General features: G+C 40.9%; 1 protein-coding gene across 6 annotated transcripts in view; it reads left to right on the forward strand.

Moving 5' to 3' along the window:
- Positions 1 to 21,943, forward strand: part of ATP2C1 (ATPase secretory pathway Ca2+ transporting 1) — a 158,367-nt gene that overhangs the window by 17,780 nt on the left and 118,644 nt on the right. For 2 of the 6 annotated variants that reach the window (XM_066245116.1, XM_066245115.1), the window contains exons 1-2: positions 9,036 to 9,175; positions 9,428 to 9,609. The exons of 2 other annotated variants lie outside the window; for them this stretch is intronic. Coding sequence is in view for 1 of the 4 variants with exons in the window: in XM_066245115.1 (XP_066101212.1) it covers positions 9,604 to 9,609 (6 nt within the window). In the remaining 3 variants the exon portion in view is untranslated. Of the gene's footprint in view, positions 1 to 8,858; positions 9,176 to 9,427; positions 9,610 to 21,943 lie in introns of those variants that run through there. 2 more of the 6 variants (XM_066245112.1, XM_066245117.1) reach the window with 2 other exon arrangements.

Genomic DNA, 21,943 nt, shown 5'->3' on the forward strand with positions numbered 1-21,943 from the left:
CGGCCCAGGTACTAAGGATGGCTCCATGAAGCCTCCGCCTCAGGTGCTAAAAATAGCTCAGTTGTGAGGATGGCCCTAGATGGGCAGGGCATCGGCCCCAGACGGACAGGGCATCTGCCCCAGACTGGGGTTACTGGTTGGTTTCTGGTTGGGGTACATGCAGGAGTCTATCTCCCCTCTTCTCACTTGGAAAAAAGAAGAATAATAAGAAGGATAAATTGCAGTTACATAATTTAAAAATACTATTAACTGGTAATATAAAAAAACTTGTCAAAGGAGCTTCTGAAATCAGCAAATTTTTTACTTTATATGCTAATAAGGGAATCACTTAATAAAGATTCCCTTGTGTTCAGTCTTTTTCATTTAAATCTCTTTTTTTTTTAAGTGAGAGGAGGGGAGAGAGACAGATTCTCACATGTGCCCCAGGCAAGATCCACCCAGAGCCCCCTCCCTTTGGGGCTGATGTTCGAACCAATCGAGCCACTGGTTTTAAGAGGGGAAGAGAAAGAGAAGGGGGAAGAGGGAGGGTAAGAGAAGCAGATGGTCGCTTCTCATGTGTGCCCTCACCAAGGGTTGAACCTGGGATGTCTGCACACTGGGCCCACACTCTAACCCTCTAACCACTAAGCAAAACAGCCAGGGCCTTGACTTAAATCTTACTCTGTAACTTCCCATTGATTGACACTGCTTTTAGCATTTTAAGTATATTATTTAATGTTTTATCATTTGAATATTATATTACATTGAATTCTTTTCACTTCTATAGGGTCAGCCAAAGTGTCAACCAACATTTTAATCTATTTAAAGTAAACTATTTTTTTTCTCATTTAGGACTCTATCAATTTGAATGTTTTTAGCTTCAAGTAACAGAAAATATTATTTATTTATTATCTCACATTAATGTGGTAGGACAGGCTCCAGGGTTGGCTGATTTGTCAACTTAATTATATATTAAGAGACTTGGCTTCTTGTCATCACTACTTTGTCATCCTTAGTATTGACTCATCAATGAGGACAAGGAAAAAGGAAGGTAATAAGGTGGCTACAGCACTTCCAACCATTCAGAATTGTGAGGAAGTCTTTTTTATTTCAAGATTTTATTTATTGATTTTACAGAGAGAAGAGAGAGGTGGGTGGAGCAAGAAGTACCAACTCATAGTTGCTCCACTTTAGTTACCTACTGGTTGCTTGTCATATGTGTTTTGATTGAGCAAGCCCAGCGTTTAGAACCGGTGACCCCAGTGTTCCAGGTTTATGCTTTATTCACTGTACCACCATAGGTAAGGGGAGGAAGTCTTATTAAACCACAGATTGCTGCCCTGGCCAGAGAGCTCATTTGGTCAGTGAGTTGCCCAATATGCCAAGGTTGCAGGTTTGATCTCCTGTGATTGCACAGACAAGAATCAACCAATGAACGCATAAATAAGTAGAACTACAAGTCAATATTCCTCCCCCTGGTTTCCTCGCTCTCTAAAATAAAATAAAAAAATCACAGATGGCTGAGTGCAACTCTCAGATTTTAACTCAGTAGTTCTGGGTGGGATCTAAGAATTTGCATTTCTTTCTTTTCTTTCTTTTCTTTCTTTTCTTTCTTTCTTTCTTTCTTTCTTTCTTTCTTTCTTTCTTTCTTTCTTTCTCTCTCTCTCTCTCTCTCTTTCTTTCTTTCTTTCTTTTTTTTCCCCCGGTGATAAGAGGGAAGATAGTGAGGAAGACTCCTGCATGCACCCTGACTGGGATCCACCTGGCAACCCCATCTTGGGCTGATGCTTGAGTTCCAAGCTAGTTTTAGTGCCTGAGGCTGATGTGCTCCAACATAGCTATCCTTAGCACTTGAGGCCATGCTTGAACCAACAGAGCCACTGGCTGCAGGAGCAGGAAAAGGAGGTAATGGACGGGAGGAGAAGCAGATGGTCACTTCTTCTGTGTACCTTGACCAGCAATCAAACCCAGGACATCCATACTCTGGGCCAATGCTCTATCCACTGAGCCACCAGCCAGGGCCAGAATTTGCATTCCTAATATATTCCCAAGTAATGCTGAGGCTGCTGGTAGTGGGGGGTCACACTTTAAAAAACACTCACTTAAACTAATTGTCCTGGAGGGGAATAGCTATTTGAGTAATGAACATTGGTAATGTTCATTACCAGGTGCACTTTATATTTGGAATATAAGTTCCTTTTATTCTCCTCATAGGGCCTAATGGCCATTTCTAGTTTGTCAGCTTCCTGTTATACATTCTAGAGTGGGACTACTGTTCACTTAGATTTGCAATATTCCTAGTAGTTGATGTAGCAGTTTCTTAGAAAATAAGTTTTGCATTCAACTGTTTGAACTGGGGAATGGTTGGACCAGTTCAGTCTCCAAATTTGTACTTCAGCTTATTTGTTCCTGGCCTATAGAAAGCTTTTTGTTTTTTCTTCTTTCCAGATTCCCCATGTCCTAATCCTTCATATATGATATTTAGCACATTCAATTACTTTTAATATCTTCTGAAGTAGGCTACATAAAAAATGTCTTTTAAAAACCAAGAAAGCAAAAATAAAGTAGCCTGAAGGTATACTAAAAATATTAACCTAGTTTTCCATCTGATCTATATTTGTAGTGATGAAGTTTGTAACCTAAAGGTTTAACAATTTGTGTTGCACAAACTCTTGGATACCAGTTTGTAATTCCTCTTCTCTATCATCTATCTTGCAAACCATCTTTAGTGTGGATTCCCTAATTTTGATAGTACGCTCAGAGTACAGTTTGTCTGCATGATTGTGCAGAGCTAAACTTGAGGATCTCCATAAAGCCTCAGGCAATTTCTGAGCTGTGGCTCTCTCTCTCTCTCTCTCTAATTTATGACCATAATAACATTTTTTTGTGCTTTTTTTCTTTCTTATTTGTTCTCACAGTAGGAAACACAGTAGAGAGAGATGATTTCTGCAGGAGGCCTGGAAGGACATGGGACAACTCAGGCAAAGATGCAAGCTTTGCAAAAACTATTTGACTTCTAGAAAATGGTAGGGTAGAAAACTTCAGGGAAAAATGTATCACTTTGGAGGTCTGAAGAAATGCAGTCATTTCCAAAACTCTTTCAGACCCCAGTGTGCAGCAGAGTAAAGAAAGATAAAAAATATTTCCCAATGTGAAATTGAGAAAACATTTAAACGGAAGAGGCCTGGGCTATTCCTGTGAGAACAGCAGGGGGCTGTGAGACATGATGGGGGGTCTGTTCAATAGTTTCAACTATTTATGACCACCAGTCCATCAGCAAGACTTTCAAAGTTGGTAGAAGACACTGGCCAGCGGCAATTTAATGTATTCAGCTATTCTAAGGTCTGTTGCTTATCCTTATCCTCCCAGTTGTCTTGTCCAAGAATTAAGAGTGGATTCCTTGATCCCTCAGGTATTAACTGATGACTGTGCTGAAAATTATAGGGCTTTCGATTTTGTCAGGCATTGATACGCATGCCATTAAGATCCAAAGCATAAGCTTAGCTAAAATTTCCTACATGCATGGAAGCAGCCACATCAACATTATCTTTTCATTTCAAATGGTTACCGGGGCTGAAAACCTAGGTGTGAAATTTCATCTGCTCTGGGCAGTGTTCAATATTTAACACTTCTTGAAATGACTAGTGCTTTTTCCTGCTCAGATCAAGTTTCCTAGCTAACAACTTCTTTGTGGCTTGGAGATGTGAATTCATTTCAAACTTTTGAAAATTTCTTAATTTTTCTTTGCATTACAGGAAAGTAGAAGCTCATGTTTTAGTTGTGTCACAGAAAGCAAGTAGCAAAAGTGAAATTATGTTTATTCATTCAACAGCAAATATTTATTTATGATGGCCATTTTCCAGATTATTCCTTTATTGAACAGGTTTTTATTACATATTTACTATAGACCAAATGTTTTGGGGTCAGCGATGAATTATGCTAGTTTGGGAACTAGACAGAATTTCTTTTAAATGGAAACATTTTTAGGCCTGACCTGTGGTGGCGCAGTGGATAAAGCATCGACCTGGAAATGCTGAGGTCGCCAGTTCAAAACCCTGGGCTTGCCTGGTCAAGGCACATATGGGAGTTGATGCTTCCAGCTCCTCCCCCCTTCTCTCTCTCTGTCTCTCCCTCTCCTCTCTAAAAAAAAAAAAAAATGAATAAATGGAAACATTTTTATCTCCAAACAAATCTTGGAGTGTATGTAATATGGAATATTCTATGTCGATTTTCCATGGAAATAAAGAAGTCCCGAGTTAACTCTTGGGTATGAGACTCACACTCACTTTGTTCTTCCTTCTTCCCTTTTTTATCCTTCTCTGCACCCCCACCTAGCAGCATCTCCAACCCAGAATTAGTAGTACATACCAAATATCCCAACTATCACCACAGGCTCAGGACCAGTCAAGTGGGGAAACTGAGTCATACTTAGAATGAACTTCTTTAAAGATAAATATTAAAAGAGCATACTTTAAATTCTCTTCTTTCTTTTGTTCAGTTTCATCAAATATTTAATGTTTAGAATGTTAGCAAGTTTTGAAGCTACTAAATTTAGTGGGCTGATAAAATATTTGTAAAGTATTTGGGTATCATATATGTTAAAGTCAACCAAACACAGGTATCTCCTTTTTTTAGTCCATCTGATTTTATTTCTTGCTTCCAATTTTTATTCTTCCAAAACTGCTAAGACATAGAACCAAGCAGCTATAGCAATTCTGACAGGTGGTTGTTAAGACAGTCATTTCATGTAACACTCCTTGCAATATGACTGTATTTCCCCAAAACTGACCCTTAGCATGTCTTTTACTCTATACAAAAAATACTTCTGTTGTTCTGTTGAATTAGGTTTATAAAAGTAATGTGTTGGTCTTCACATGCTTTTAAAATATCCAGCTTTAAAAAAGGAAAACCTTTTTTCCAGCAGCTAGGTAAAATTCCTTAACTAGTAACCTTCAATAGTTAATGTTAAAACAGCCTTTAAAATAAAATACTGAGCAAAGATTTAAAATAACTTTCTCCAAGTTCATTTTTATATCTTAAAGGGCCACATATTCCTTAATCATCAAATTTTATTAAAAATGCTGGCTATTAAATTTGATATAAAAACAAAGATGCCTCATATCCTTTGTGTAACGGCATAGTATAAAATTAGAGTATCACATTCATTCTTCTTCAGTCTTCCCTATTTGTAATAAATGTAAGGTCTACTGGAAAGTTCTGTCTGTTTCTATCACAGCAAGTTTCAACATGTAAGCACATGTTTATTTGGCGCGTGTGTGCCTCTCTATTTTTATCACTTTATGTATACATATTGACGTAGCAAATTAACTAAAACAAAGTTGATTCACGCTAGTCTTATGTGTGAAGTGATAGTGTACCCATGACTACTGATAAAGTTCATTTATGCCACTGTAATTTTTATGAATTTCAACAAGGAAGAAATGCTACAGAAGCATGTCTATCGCATCCACCATATTCCCCGGACTTAGCACCCTCCGACTATCACTTGTTTTTGTCCTTACAAAATTTTTTGAAGGGCAAAAAATTCAAAAATGAAGAAGATATCAAATAAGCACTGGTTCAATTTTTTGCATCAAAAGATAAAAACATTTTTCAAAAATGGGATATACAAATTGCCCTCATGCTAGCAAGAAATCATGAATAATAATAATGGCAATTACATTATTTAATAAAATTTATTGACAGTAAGAAAAATTTGTATTTTGTTTTGTTCCAAAAACGGACAGAACTTTCCAGTAGACCTTATAGTTCTTCCAAGTAGTTACTTGAAAAACTGCCCTGCTTTTGCTCATGTGACCTTGTTTTTTTGCATCAAATATATTTACTTTTGAAAACTATTTAGAATAAAATGAGAGTAGAAAAGATTTTTGAAGCACTGAATTCTAAAGAATCAAGAGACAACTTGAGCAAAATACATTTCATTGCCATCAATCTCATTCCAGTTAGCTAACAATCCATGCTTTTGCTTGTTTTCCTATATAATAATTTTACCTTTTTATAGTGGTTTTAATTCACAACCTGTCTTCACTAGCAGGTCCTCACAGCAATCTTTAGAGGAAAAGAAGGGCAATTATGCCTCTATTATATAAAAATCTCACTATATATTTGTATACACATATATGTATGTATATGTATGAATATGTCTATACACGTTTGTATATTCATGTAATGGAGTGTAATGTACATATACTTTAGTCTCTCTGAGCTGAAAAGGTGGGAATTGCTACATAAAAGTCTCATAGAACGCCAGATAGTCAGAGGAGGTAATGATGAGAGAAAGATTACTGGTTTGTGGCCCAAGCATTCTCTACTGCTCCAGTTTGAATTTTTTTTTTTTTTTTAAACTAGAGAGACAGATAGGAACAGACAGGAAGGGAGAGAGATGAGAAGCATCAATTGTTGCAGCACCTTAGTTTTTCATTAATTGCTTTCTCATATGTGCCTTGAACAGGAAACTCCAGCTGAGCCTTTGACTCCTTGCTCCAGTCAGTGACCTTGGGCTCAAGCTCAAGCCAGCAACCTTGGGCTTCAAGCCAGTGACCATGGGGTCATGTCTATGATCCCACGCTCAAGCCAGTGACCCCTTGGTCAAGCTGGGGGTCCTCACCCAGCTCTCAAGCCAAGGACCTCAAGGTTTCGAACCTGGGTCCTCTGCGTCCCAGAACTGACACTCTACCCACTGTGCTACTGCCTGGTCAGGCTGGTTTGAATGTTGAATACTATCCTTTATACACATAGGAAGTCAAATTTGGTGCTTCTGATGTTGGCTAGTGTGGGTGAGGAGGTTTACAGGTATAACATAGACAGTTCTTAGAGGTGGATTGATAAAGCTCAGGGATCAGCTAAGGGGATGAACCAGCTATAATTTAGCTTCTTGCTGCTTCCAGGCCTAGGAATTTGTGAGATGACTGACAGTGGATTAAGAACGATGTACATTAACAGTTCTTCTGGACAAAGGTGATTTTATGCAGTTTCTCTTTTTGTCTTAGCAATAGGAGCAACTGCTCTCACAAGTTAGGCAATCAAAAAGTAAAATTCCAGTGAAAGCTATTTCAGTCATAGAGTAATAAATCTTAGGGGGAGTTAATTATGAATTCAGTGTTAATGCTGAGGTACTACAGTACACAAAAGATAATTCTGAAAAGTTACCTTAAAATCTTTGAACTGACTGAAGCAATCCAATAGCAAATTCTATACAGCAAAATTACTGTTTTGTAAGATCATGCTAATATCAGATGTCTATATCATGTACATTTCCTACTTTAGATGTTTTATGTCTTTAATGTGGTGTTGTACTGTCAAAGGTTTAACAAGTAGCCTGACCTGTGGTGGCGCAGTGGGATAAAGTGTCGACCTGGAATGCTGAAGTCGCCTGTTCGATACCCTGGGCTTGCCTGGTCAAGGCACGTATGGGAGTTGATGCTTCCTGCTCCTCCCCTTTCTCTCTTTCTCTCTCTCCTCTCTGAAAATTGAATAAAATCTTAAAAAAAAAAAAACAAAACAAAAGGTTTAACTAGTAACTAATAATCATTAAAAACAGATTACAACATTGAGCAAGGGATAGCACATTCACTGTACAAAATCAAAGGCTTGTAACACAAGGTATACAAAAATTTCACAAGCCAAGAGTAGGTCGTGGAGAGTAACTCAAGACTAGAAATCTGCTTCATTCCGATTTTTGGGGTTTCAGTTCTGAAATTTAAGTGACCTCGCTGAATAAAATCTCAATGTTTCCTAAAAGAAAAGTAAAGTTGTCCAGAATTTTTGATTCTAGACTAGTACCACTTACTTGGGACAAAACGTAGGAAAAGAGGCAACCTGGTCCATCTGTTTATTTGGACATTGAACATGTGGTCAGAGAGTACACTGGAATATGTTACAGGGCCTGAGATAAGGGCCAATTTAAAGAAAAAGTGGGTATAAATGTTGATGGAGAAAAATACCTCTAGTATATAAAGGAGGGCTTTGTCCTTTGAGGTCTAGTTCTTTGGAAGATGCGCTCATACTCAGCAGGTGTAGCCCTGCCCTCTAGTGGCTCTGGGTGGGTAGAGGACTTTGGTTCTCTTTCCGGTGTCTGGTTTACGAAGGCTTTTTAAAAATCAACGTCCATCAAAAATCACTTACTGGGATTAGGTGCTGAGCAAGTGAAAGTTTCAAGTGGCAAAGGAAATAGCCAGTGGCCGAGGGTAATGCCCTTTCTTCAGCTTCCATCTCTGGACGCTCGGTTTCTAGTTGTTCCAATGAAAAGAGCTGAATTCTCCTTTGAGCTCTCTGAGGCTGATCTCTGCCCTCCTATTACACACGGACAACGAAGCCGGCCTCTATTCGGGATAGAATTTTGGGAAGTCGCCCCACGATCACCTGCACCTGCAGTTAGAGCCAAGCAGCCGCAACCGGGGTCTGCAAGTGAGGGTGCGAGGTCCCAATAAGAACACCAATGCTTCCCTGCATTCGCCCCTTCCCTCGGCGATCCTCGCGTCGCCTGCCGAGATTGTGACGGCCACCCCGACAGTGGGGTCTTCTTCCCCGGTCGCCTCTGTTGGGGCGCTCAAAAACCTCGGGGACCGCGACCATGACCGCCTGCCCACCAGCCCCGACCCCGCTGTTGCCTTTTGAGAGTGCGTGGACGGCGCGGGGAAGCGGGCGGGTCTCCGACTCTCATGCCCAGTGGGTGCGTAGAAACAGGCGGGCACGGGGCCTGGGGGTCCGCGAGGAGCCGGCAGACTGCCCGCGCGCCCTCCTAACCAGACTGCTCGCACCCAACCAGAGACCACTCCGGGCGGGCAGCTCCGTCTTCACTTCACTTCCGTCGTCTCCGCCTGTGCCTGCGAGTGCGCGTGCGCGCGCGCCTCTTGCAGCGGAAGTAGTAGCGACAAAGCTCGGTCCTCGGCGGGCCCGGGAGTGCGGGGCGCGCCGGGGCGGCGGGCGGGCGGCAGGCGGCGGGGAGGGGCGGAGCGCAGGAGGCGGAGGCGGGAGCAGAGCAGCGCGGCCGCGCCGAGCGGGCCGGGCCGACCGTGACGGGCCCCTCACCTCCTCTTCCTTTCCACTCCCTCCCCGCCCGCCCGCTCTCCCGTCGCTCCTTCCTCACGCCGGGAGCAGGCTCCCGCGCTGCGCCGCCGATCGGCGAGCCGTTCCTCTGCCCGAGGCGCGCGGGGCGCCCCGGCGAGCCCCGCGGGTGAGTCTCCCGCTGTCCGAAGGAAGGGGGTCTGGGGCGTTGGGAATGCACCAGCACTACCCTTTTCCAGAAACTTCCAGGGCTTGAGGGAGGGGGCGTCCGGGACTACCCTGGTTGGGTGGGGTGTCTTTTGGGCGCCGCCCTGCCAGCTTGAGTTGGGGGCGTTGCGGGTGACCCAGGGGGTGGGCGCGGGGTCTGGGGACTCCCCGTCCTTTCTCGCGTCAGCGCCGCTTCTCCTGGTTTTTCTTGCAGATGCTGCTGCTAGGGGTGGTGGGAGCAGCCGTGGGACGCGTGGCCGGGAGCGGGGGTGACAGCCTGGGATTCCGGGGGCTTCTCTTCCTTGTCTTCCTCCTCTGTCTATTCCCAGTGTGGCCGTGGCTGACACTAAAGACTTTGTAGCCACCAACCAAGTGCGGTTTCAATGGAAAATGAAGGTAAAGGCCCCTGGCAGACGGGTTGCAAACGCGGAGTTGAGGGTGTGGTGGATTGCTTTTAAGTTGCCTTTCTTTCCCTGCTTCTTTATTTTCCTGATTTTGTTTTTTTCTTTTAATGGTGAAGTGTTCAAAGAATTCTTAGGCTTTCTGGGTTTTATTTTGGCAACATTGGGCATGTCGGAAATTAAGGTTCTCGGACGTGACTGAGCTTGATTCTGCTTTCCTGACAAACCTTTAGAGCTCGGGGAACGGAAGGGAAGTTTTCGTTTCAGATAGCATCTATGTTTGTTTAAATAGCTCTTTGAAAGTAATCACTAAAGAGGAAATGGAAATGGGGGGAAAGTAATAACTAAAGAGGAAGTGAAAATGGGGAAGTTACATACCGTATCAAGGCTCGCTGTGTATTTGCGAGCCTTGATACGGTATGTAACTGGATTCGCTCATAAGAAAGAAAACGTGTGTGTGTGTTTTTGAATTAAACTCAGCTTTGAGGGAAAAAACCCATTGGTTATTAGTTCAGGAAAAGAAAGACCCAATTCTGAATTAACGAAATAGGATAAGGTGATTTCCTCTCTATTTCAAAACATCATTTAGGAGATTGACAGTGGAACCTGTTCATTCACTGTACGATTTGAACACACTGGATTATCATTTACGTGTTGCTTGATTCCTTTGGTCTCATTTAAATATTTAATGTTTTTTTGTACACAGCACTGATTATTTTTTAACAGCATTGAAAACGCTGAATAAATGATATTTTACCTTCTTGAAACAACCACAGATATTCTTTGTACTGACTTGACTTGTTTGTGGTACACCCCCCCCCCCCCCCCCCCCCCGTCATGGCTGCAGGATGCTAGATACTTAGAGATTACAGTTTGTCCTCTTGTATCTTTTGGTTTTAAAAATCTCTACTGTATCTGGTAAAAGGGGCTGCAGTAGAGCTTGCTGGCTGCTTTTGAATTTGTTTTTCCGCTATTGAGAATGTAAACTTGATTGTCCTAAGTAGGACTAGTAATTTTAAAATAGATGTTTCTTATATGCAGTAATCTGTTTTGCTATCTGAGACCCCTGGGATATATGGGAAATATGATGAGAGGCATGATTATATTGTTCAGTTCTACTTTGGATGGATAATTGGTGGAAGACATTTTCTGAAATACTGAAGTGTGTAACTGCAGAGGAGTTTATACTGTCCAATTGGGTCTTTAGGAATAGCATTTGATAGCAGTTATATTTTTGGCTAGTGGTATGAAAAAATCACTTTTCTGAGGCCTTTTCCGCTTTGTCTTTTAGTTTATAGATTTAAGAAAGACAAGTCCTTTCTGCACAAGAGACAATAAATAGTTATTTATATGCCTGTTTCTTGGTAGTTACATTTTAACATCTAAAACTTGAGCTTCTGTTTTCAGAATGTTACAGATTTAAGAGAGTAGCCTAAAGTAGGTGGATTTTTAGATTTGGCTTTTTGTTTCTTGATCTCTTAGGAAAAGGCAGGTGACTAATAAAGCTTGAGGGAGGGAGTGGTTGTGAGATGGGAGCATAATGTATGTGTATGCTTGTGGCTGAACAGGGCCTTTCTGTAATTGCTGGCCAAATAAGAATGATTTGGTCTCATAATAAAAGATTATATAATTCTTAAAAACTTCTGGGGGGTTTCTGCCTCATAATCACCACAAGGCTGCTTTTGTCTTTTGTTTCCATAACATTTTTCTTTTTTCATATTTAAACATTTTAAAGAAAACTATGTAGCATAGAAAATTTCAAAAGCAGTTGACCATTTTGAAATATACATATATTATTTCATTTTTGTAGTTAGTATCCTCCTTTGAAATGGTTTAATAGCATCTTAGGGGTGTGAAGAAATGGATTCAAATTATGCCTTCACTATTAAAAGTTGTGTGACTTTACCTTTCTGAATCTCTGTTTTCTCATCTATAAATTGCGATCGATTATACTTAGCTTACATAGTTAAGAGAGGGTTAAATGAGAAAATTTGTATAAATTTGCTTGGGAGAGCGGACGGCTTGATAGAGTTAAAGAACATGCACTGTGGAGCCAGACAACCTCATTTGAATGCTAGATCCCCACTTAACATAATTTGCCCTTGTGCAAATTATTTTTATTTATTTTTTCCTTGTGCAAATTATTAAAGCTGTTTGTGCTTCAGTTTCTTCATCTGTAAAATAAGGATATTGATAGAACCTATCATAGTTCCCCATGTATAAGACGCACCCTTTTCTGGGAAAAAAAAAGGGGTCTAAAACTGGGTGCATCTTATACAGTGGTTGTAGATTTTTTTTTTTACTTGCATTTCCCACTTTTTCGCGCTTGTTTTTGCCCTCATTGTTGAAGACAGTGATTTGTCATCAGACACAAATGAGGAAAAGCTAATGGATGGGAGTTTTGACAGTGATGAGTTGTATGAATTTTATGATGAATAAAACTTGAATTCAATAACTTTATATAATATATTCTTTTTCAAATTTTAGGCCCCAAAATTAAGGTGAGTCTTATATGTGGGAGCTTACACATGGGGGAAATACGGTACCTTCTGAGGTTGTAAGCATTTATAACATTATTTGGCATATAGTAAGTGCTCAATAAATGTTAGCTATAACTAGCCTAGCCCTATATTTGCCTACTAACTACCACCAGGCCTTAATGTTGCTGTTATGGCAATTGCATCCTGAAAGGGAAACAGGAGTGACCAAAATATTCTCCTTGAAGTTGTCATTATTAGTTAAGGATTGGGTGGAGGTAAGTACAGAAGGTTCTATAGTGTAATGTATTATATCAAAGCCCATAGAGAAAGCTGGAGCTCTACCAAGAAGCCAGGGGTTAGTGTAGAAAGAGACAGGCTAGCATTTGAATCCTGACGAGTTACTTTTTCCTCTCCTAAAAATCTGATGAGTTACTATGTTTCTAAGCTTTCTCAGCTTCTAATGTTTTCCCACCTGTAAATGGAATAATGCCCTCTTGGAGGGTTGGTGTGAGGAATAAATAAAGCCTGGTTTTCGAAAAGCCCAAAATGACAGTTGACACACAGTGAACATGCATGAGTGAGTGATTGCTGCTGTTCCCCAGAAACAGAATCCTCCAGTAGGTTTGTAGATAAATCACATCTCTAGTTATGTACAGGGAAGAATTGATAGTGGCTCCCAGGAGTGTTAGAATGAGAGTTTTTAGGTAGTGTGCCATGTTTATAGTGATTGTTGGAGGAAATGACATTGATGTGGTTCCTTTTAGCAACTGTGGTCATTTTCTTTGGCACTTCAGTTTGGATTCTTTTGGGTTGCTCTCTGATGGCCCACTTAAACTTTCTCAGCAAAGGTTGATAAATTTTTAGCCTTAGCCTTTGGAGGCATCATGAGAACTTCTTGCAGTCACTAGAAGTTTTGAAGTGTTAATTTCTGGGAATTTCAGGGACTGGTCCTAGACATTCATTTGTGGATTAGGAGTTTATGCACATCCTTTGGAAATACTTTTTACATGGTTATCACAAATCAGGTTGTTTTTGTTTTTGTTTTTTTAGTGAGAGAAGGGGAGGCAGAGACAAGACTCCTATATGCATCCCAACAGGATCCACCCAGCAAGCCCCGCTAGGGGACTAGGGGACGATGGTCTTCCCACCTGGGGCCCTTCCTCTGTTGCAACCCGAGCCATTTTTTAGTGCCTGAGGCAGAGGCCATGGAACCATCCTCCTCAGTGGGGGCCAGCTTGCTCTAATTGAGCCATGGCTGCAGGAGGAGGAGGAGGAGGAGGAGGAGGAGGAGGAGGAGGACTAAGGGGAGAGGGGGAAGAAGGGAGAGGAGAAGGAGAGAGAGAAGCGAAAAGGGGAGGGTGGAGAAGCAGATGAGTGATTCTCCTGTGTGCTCGGACCAGGAATTGAACCTAGGACATCCATACGCCAGGCTGATGCTCTACTACTGAGCCAACCAGCGGGGGCTGGTTATCACAAATCTAAACAGACACACTTAGGAATCCGAGATAAAAGTAAAGGCTCTTTTCCTGATTAAGAAAATTAATCATATGTGTTTAAATGGATGGCGTATTAGAAAAGATATTTTTTAGATGGGTAATTTTGCAAATAGTTTATATTTCCCAGTAATGGATTTTTTCCTTTGGAATAAATTTGGCCTTTCTCATAGAAAAAACTATAAATAATACACATGAAACTATTTAATAATAACCATTAATGTTTCTTTGACTGATGGGTAAACATATACTAATCTTCAAGATTTCAGGACATGTTTAAGGTTATTGCAGAGCTAATAGGTCTAAAATAAAATCCCCCAATTTCTTTGGCTAGCATTTGGAAATAGTATGTTTATTTACACTTAACTTTTTTAAATAGTTGCTTATTCAAGTTCAAATTATTATTAAAAAAAATTTTATTCATTGATTTTAGACAGAGAGGAAGATAGGGAGAGAGAATCATTGATTTGCTGCTCCACTTATTTATGCATTGGTTGATTCTTGTATGTGCCCTGACCTGATATTGAACCTACCACTTTGGTATCAACCAACTGTGCTACCTGGCCAGGGCCTCAAGTTCAAATTATTAATCATCTAGGAATGTCTGAAGAAAGGTTGTGTTAGGGTAGTTGAAGAAACTATTTATATAAGGATAAAGGGAGAAGAAATTACCTTAATTGTATTCCTTTAAGTAGGAATAGGAAACCAGGTTATAAAAATATTTTCTGGGCCCTGGCCGGTTGGCTCAGTGGTAGAGCGTCGACCTGGCGTGTGGGAGTCCCGGGTTCGATTCCCGGCTAGGGCACACAGGAGAAGTGTCCATCTGCTTCTCCACCCCACCCCCTCTCCTTCCTCTCTGTCTCTCTCTTCCCCTCCCACAGCCAAAGCTCCATTGGAGCAGGGGATGGCCCGGGCGCTAGGGATGGCTCTTTGGCCTCTGCCCCAGGCGCTAGAGTGGCTCTGGTCGTGACAGAGCGATGCCCCGGATGGGCAGAGCGTCGCCCCCTGGTGGGCATGCCGGGTGGATCCCGGCATGATTTTTGGATTTTTTTTTTAAAAGAGTGAGACAAACAGGGACAGACAGACAGGGATGGAGAGAGATGAGAAGCATCAATTTTTCACTGTGGCATCTTAGTTGTTCATTGATTGCTTTCTCTATGTGCCTTGACTGGGTGGCTCCAGCTGAGCCAGTGACCCCTTGCTCAAGCCAGTGACTATGGATGGGGTCATGCCTATGAATCCATGCTCAAGTCGGTGACCCCACACTCAAGCTGGCGACCTCGAGGTTTTGAACCTTAGTCCTCAGCATCCCAGGCTGATGCTCTATACATTGCGCCACTGCCTAGTCAGGCAGTAAATAGTATTCTTTTTTTTTTTTTTTTGACAGAGACAGGGAGAGACAGAGAGAGGGGTAGACAGGGAGAGAGATGAGAAGCAAGCATCAATTCTTCGTTGCAGCACCTTAGTTGTTCATTGATTGCTTTCTCATATGTGCCTTGACTGGGGGGCTACAGCAGACTGAGTGACCCCTTGTTCAAGCCTGAGATCTTGGGCTCAAGCTAATGAGCCTTGCTCAAACCAGATGAGCCTGTGCTCAAGCCGGTGACCTAGGGGTTTCAAACCTAGGTCCTCCGAGTCCCAGTTTGATGTTCTGTGCACTGTGCCAACCTGGTCAGGCAGTAAATAGTATTCTTAATCAGTATTTTTAGAAGAGTCGAAACTAAAAGATTATGTATGTGAACATATATAAATGTAGTAATTGAACACAGATAAAGGATAATGCAGAGATTATTTGTAAGCAGTAGCCTTCTAATGGTTGAATCCTAAATACGGACTTGATTTGTCTTAATGTTTTTATCTTCCATTTAATGTTAGCTGGTTTCCACTCTATTAAATGAAGCAGTATCAATCAAAATGGTCTCCTATGGAACACACCCCATGGGGCTCAAGGCTGGTTGTTGTTTTTTTTTAATTGGGTAACCATAATCTGTTTAACAAGGTTAGATTTTGTTTTAAAGCTGGAAAGAACACCATAATTTGATGGTAAAGTTAGTTGGGATGAATTTTAAATCACACTGTTTTTACATGTAACATCTTAAATATCACTTAAGGATTGGTTCAGAGGGTCCACCCTTATATACTTTGTTAAAAGACAAATTATTTCTATAAAGATTTCAGGCATCAGTTGTGACAAAGTTTTATCTTTACCATTTTCATATGGACAAGTGTTGGTAAAAGTCAGTAAAGGAAAAATTGGTGGGGTGAACTTCGGTTAATGCTATCAGTTTCATACAGGAAATGATTTTGCTGGAAAATATATGCCAGGCTAAGTGGTGCATTTCCTTTTGAATTTATATGGCTGGTATTTATATGCATTTGTTCATATGTCTTCTATCTTCAAGGCTTTACGTGACTATTGACAAAGTCATACATCTAATAATTGCAAGGATATTACTCAGATTTTGTTGAGAAGATAGTATAAGCTAGGCTTATTTGATACATTTACAAAAAATGTGAATGAAATGTTACAAGACTTTTCTTAGGTTATAGAGAGAATAGGACCGTAATAGAGATGCATTTCCTTTGAAAGGAGTCAAAAGATGGCTGTAACTGGCCATCTACAGTAATTTAAGTTCAATTTCTGCTTTTTCCTTCTGCTTCAGGTATTAGAAAATGTGTCAGTTGGATTGTGTGAACTGGAGTTATTTAATTATAATTCCTTGCTTAAGTAAAGCCTTTTGAGCATTACATAAAAGTGCTGACCTAAACTTGTATCTCCCAAGAGGAAATACAGCAATTTAGTATGACATATTCTTTATTCTTTCAGAAAATTTTGAGACATGAATGCATCTTTGTACAAATTTCTTAAATTTACTTACTTAAAATGAATAACCTGGTAAAGGTGGAATAACAGTCATCCCTGAAACTAAATATATTTGCCACTCGGTACTTTTGTTTGATGGTCAGCCCTTTACAGGAAAACTCGGAAATAATGGAAGCAGAAATGTTTAGGGTATCACCTCTAATAGTTTCCTTGAACATTGCTTTTTTTTTAAACTGTGAAGTATAAATGTAAAACTTTTGATTAGGTTGTGAATTTCAAGTACTGAATTTAGTTATCTTAAAGTCAAAAAGGGTAAAGCATTTCCTAAGAACTATTATTAATTTAGTAACATTCTACTCTCGGCCTAAGGGAGAGATCAGCTTTAAAACAGACCCTGGGTTCCTCTCACCTTAAATCCATGTTTCATGTTCAGTACGGGGTCCTCGGGTTATGACAGTCTTGACACACGATGTTTTGAGTTTACGACACTCCCATTGAAGCTTAAAACAATAGAGACGTGAGTGTTTGGGTTTTTGCTGTTGGTGTACTTATGGACAACATGGGCGAACTAGTTTGGTTGCGCACAGTGGAAGGATATGCAATAACGGCCTTTGAGTGAGGGAATGTGTGCCCCCAGTATGCTTACCTACGCCATTTTGGACTGTTAAAAGCGTAATTGTTCTGTTTGTGTTAGGCTAGGGTATGTTTCAACCTGCACCAAAATTTGGGTTATGTTACTATTGTAGGAACGGAACTGTGTCATAACCTGAGGACCCCCCTGTATTAATAAATTAGAATTTGGTACTATATACTCATTTATATTATGAAAATTTGATATATGAACATGCTTTTGTAACTAGATTTTGTTTGACTGTTTTAGAGTTTCCTTAGTGGAATGTTTGCTTTATCTACCTTCATCTGGGTGTTTATACTTTGGGAGGGGCAGAAATACTAGTTCAAGCTTTCTTTAGGAATCTTACCTCACTTCTTTGTTGTGTCAGTTCTGCATTCCCTTGGCGCAGCAAAAGTGGTTCATGGCACAAGTGCCAGAAATAGCATACAAGCCACTTTTTAATGGCTTGCAAACTAATCTCTGCTGTGTCCTTTTCCTAATGCTTGTCAGCGCTGTTATTTACCGAGAATTGACATCTGGCTGTGAAAGTGTCTTGAGATCGTATGGGAAATTCCAGTTTCCTTCCCATTCCAGACTACCTTTTGAGGTCTGCCAGCCGCCTACCCTAGAGGTTGCTAGTTCAGTTAGGATATCTTGATGTATATGCTTAGTTTATTTTAGGGGCCATGCGAGATTCGTTCCTTCTGATTTCTTCTGTGAGTAGAAAAAAGAAGGGGAATTGGGCTTGCATTTATATTAGAATGAAGGGAATGCCTTGGCCAGGTTGCTCGGTTGCTTAGAGCATCCTCCTGAAGCACAGAGGCTGCCAGTTTGATCCCTGATTACTGCACATACAGGAACATATTGAGTTTCCCTCTGTCTTCTTTTCTCTCTCCCATCCCCTCTCGCTCTTCCATCCCCTTTCTCTCCCCCTCCCCTCTTTTCCCACTCCCCTCTTTCCCTTCCTCCTCCCCTCTCTCCTTCGTCCCCTCTCTCCTCCCTCCCCTCTCTCCTCCCTGCCTTCTCTCCTCCCTCCCCTCTTTCCCTCCCTCCTCCCCCTCTCCTCCCTCCCCTCTCTCTCTTCCCTCCCCTTTCTCTCCCCCTCTCCTCTCTCCTTCCCTTCTCCCTTCTCTCCTCCCTCCCCTTCTCTCTCCCCCTCCCTTCTTTCCCTCCTACTACTCCTCTCTCTCCCCTCCCCTCTCTCCCCCTTCCTTTCTTTTCCTCTTCCCTCCCCTTTCTCCCCCTTCCCCTCTTCCCCCTCCCCTCTTTATCCTCTTTATCTCTCCTCTCCCCTCTTTCTCTCCTCCCCATATCCTCCCTCCCCTCTTTCTCTCCCCCCTCCCCTCTTTCCCTCCCCCCTCCCCTCTTTCTCTTCCCCCTCCCCTCTCTCCCCTCCCCTCTCTCTCCCCCTCCTCTCTTTCTCTACCCCTCCCCCCTCTCTCTCTTCTCTCCCCCCTCTCTCCCTCCTTCCTTTGTCTCCCTACCTCCTCTCTAAAATCAATAAAATAAACATTTAATAAAGGTTTATTTTGGGGGAAAAAAAGAATGAAAGGAATGGAGAGTAGGGACTAATTATAGAGATATTACTCCTAGGAAAAACTAGCAGAACTTGAGCAATAACCAGATATAGGGAATAAAGAGGAAGGTTGAGTCAGAAATGACTACAAACTAAGCCGGCATGAGGGGATGAGTGGAGGTGCCACTGACCTGTTGAAGGAGTTAGCTAATGTTGGGGCTGGCTAAGGGGAGGAGTATATTGAAGGTTAGACTGTCATGGCATGTGAGTCTTAATGCTCATCAGGGCAAAGACTCATTTGTCCCTAATTCAACTTAAACAGAGTCTGGTATGTGGCTGTTGTCCATTGAAAATGCTGGCTTCTTTACTTTAACTCAGTGCTACTCAACTAGGGGTGATTTTACGTACCCTCCAGGGGACATTTGGCAATGTCTAGAGTTGTTTTGTTTTGCACAACTGGATGCTACTGGCAACCAGTGGGTAGAAGCCAGGGATGTTGGTAAACATCCTATGGTATACAAGACAGCCCCTTCCCCCCAAACCTCTCCACCAAACTGGTCCCAAATGTTAGTGTGGTGGATATGAGAAACATTGTTCTAATCCAGTGGTTCTCAAACTTTTTGAAGTCAGGGCGCATTTAAAATTGTACAAATAATTGTAGGCGCACTATATACAAATTTCTGAGAAATATGTTATAATAAGTCAAATTTTAAAGAAAAAATATAAAGTCCAAAAAAATATAGTCTTTTATGGTAATTAAACAAAATAAATATGACAAAATTAAATTTATTCTGGCATTAAAAAACATTTTTATATTACACTTTTTGAGTTATGCTTTTTAGAATTTGTAAAAAAGGGGTTAAAAATTTTTAAAAATTACAAAAAGTTATCTTTTTATATATATAGATAATTCTTAGTAAGATTTAGTAAATTCGGCAGGTACTAGCTCGAATGTGTTGTTTTTTATTTTTGTGTTTATGAGAAACATGTGCCTGATGTGTCCTAGCGATTTCTTCAATGTTTGGGCATATATTTGAAAGGCAAACTCTCATTTGCTCATCAATATATTGAAGAATTCTTTTTTTACTCTTAATTGTGTTGAATGCAGAAAACCCCCACCATACATATCATCATCTTAACTTTACACCAAACAAAGGATAGAAGAAACTTGCCTCCAGTCTTTCTGGGGAACATGGAGGGTAGTGTAAACAATCCAGCACCACAGCTTAACAGCCTTTTGCAACCTAATCAGGCAAGTGAGGTGGGGGGTTGGGCAGACTATCAGTTTACAGCCAATTTCCCACACCTCTGACCCTCAAAAATCTGAACTCCAAAAACCCTGTTGGTTTTTTGGTCCCCAACAGGCACATTTTTCTGGAATACCGTAGGGCGCACCTGGAAATCTTCCAGGACACACCAGTGCGCCCTGGCGCATACTTTGAGAACCACTATTCTAATCAAAGCCAAGTATGTTAACTCCTCTCTTTGTTTTCCTCACATGTAAGGGGATGATGAAGACTCGACCTCAGGCTTGTTAGGATTAAATGGGCAGAATGAAAGAGCTGGCATGATAAAGCTGCTCAGGAAATGCCAATTCCTCATACCTTGGTTGATGAATGCATTTGGGAAAATTATTTTTGCTATTGGTCTCTTAACTTCTAATTTCAATGTTTTACATACTATTCTGAGACATCGGATATTCAGGAAACCTGTAATAGCTTTCATAATCTTAATGCTTGTCTCATGATTTTATCAAATTGTGATTTTGACTGTACTTTGGTTTGGATTTTGAATATTTCATGATTGTAGCCAGCAGTAGGGGAAAATGTTGAAATCCGGATTAAAATGTTTACCTACTAATCAATAAACTCAATTTTACTTGCTTTTAGAGCTTTTTGAAAGCAAGTTTACTGTTCTTTGAAATTAGGACCCAGAGTGTTCTGAGTTAATGCTTTTGAAAATGCCAGACTTCCTGTGTATGTAATGTCCTTTTCCTTTTTATTTATTTTCAGAATTTCAAGTAGACTACTCTCTGAAGTTAGCAGTCTTTGATTTATTAGAGTCTTTATTAGGTAGCTTTCTTTTGCATGCCTAGGACATTTTTACTCGTTTTTGTAAAGTGTGGACATTATCACTAGCCCTTTCACTATGTTAGGACAAGTCATGTATTTCCAATTCCAATACAAGAGACCATTCCCTTGGAAATACATTCTAGCCATAGAACATAGTTTTTGGCATTCCTTTTTTTTTTTTTTTTTTTTTTTCATTTTTCTGAAGCTGAAACGGGGAGGTAGTCAGACAGACTCCTGCATGCGCCCGACCGGGATCCACCCAGCATGCCCGCCAGGGGGCGATGCTCTGCTCCTCTGGGGCGTCGCTCTGTTGCATCCAGAGCCATTCTAGCACCTGAGGCAGAGGCCACAGAGCCATCTTCAGTGCCCGGGCCATCTTTGCTCCAATGGAGCCTTGGCTGCGGGAGGGGAAGAGAGAGACAGAGAGGAAGGAGAGGGGGAGGGGTGGAGAAGCAGATGGGCGCTTCTCCTGTGTGCCCTGGCCGGGAATTGAACCCAGGACTCCTGCACGCCAGGCTGACGCTCTACTGCTGAGCCAACCGGCCAGGGCCTGGCATTCTTATTTTTTAAGGAGTCCTTTTCTGCTATCTTTTTCCTTTTAGGAAAAAAAACACCAGTTCAGTCTCCCTATTCTTTAATTTCCTCATTTATAACATGTAATTTATAGATAAAGGTGCATAAGTTTAGTAAACAATTTATTGGACCTTGACTAATAATTCTTTTATTAATAACAAGTGAAATTTAGAAGTACCGTTCTTCCTGTTTTTCATATTAAACTAAGATTCTTTAAGTATAATATTAAAATAGTTGTTTAGAATATTTGTCTATACATCTGATAAAGGCTTAATATGCAAAATTTACAAGGAACTTATAAAACTCAACATCATTAAAACAAACCTATTAAGAAGTGGGCAAAGGACCTGAATAGACACTTTTCCAAAGAAGACCTGCAGATGATCAACGGACGTACGAAAAGATGTTCAACATCACTAATCATTAGAGAAATGCAAATTAAAATCACAACGAGATATCACCTCACATCTGTCAGAATGGCTGTCATCAAGTGTTGATGAGGATGTGGAGAAAAGGGAACCCTCATGCACTGTTTGTGGGAATGCAGATTGATTGGTACAGCTATTGTGGAAGGCAATATGGAGTTACCTCAAAAAATTAAAAATGGAATGCTTTATGGCACAGAAATTCCACTTCTGAAAATATATGTAAAGAAACCCTTAACACTAGGTGAAAATAATATATGCACCCCTATGTTCATTGCAGCATTGTTTATAATAGCCAAGATGTGGAAGCAGTCCAGTTGTCCATCAGCAGAT

The sequence above is a fragment of the Saccopteryx bilineata genome, chromosome 10 (genome assembly GCF_036850765.1).
Source record: "Saccopteryx bilineata isolate mSacBil1 chromosome 10, mSacBil1_pri_phased_curated, whole genome shotgun sequence".
Taxonomy (NCBI): Eukaryota; Metazoa; Chordata; class Mammalia; order Chiroptera; family Emballonuridae; genus Saccopteryx; species Saccopteryx bilineata.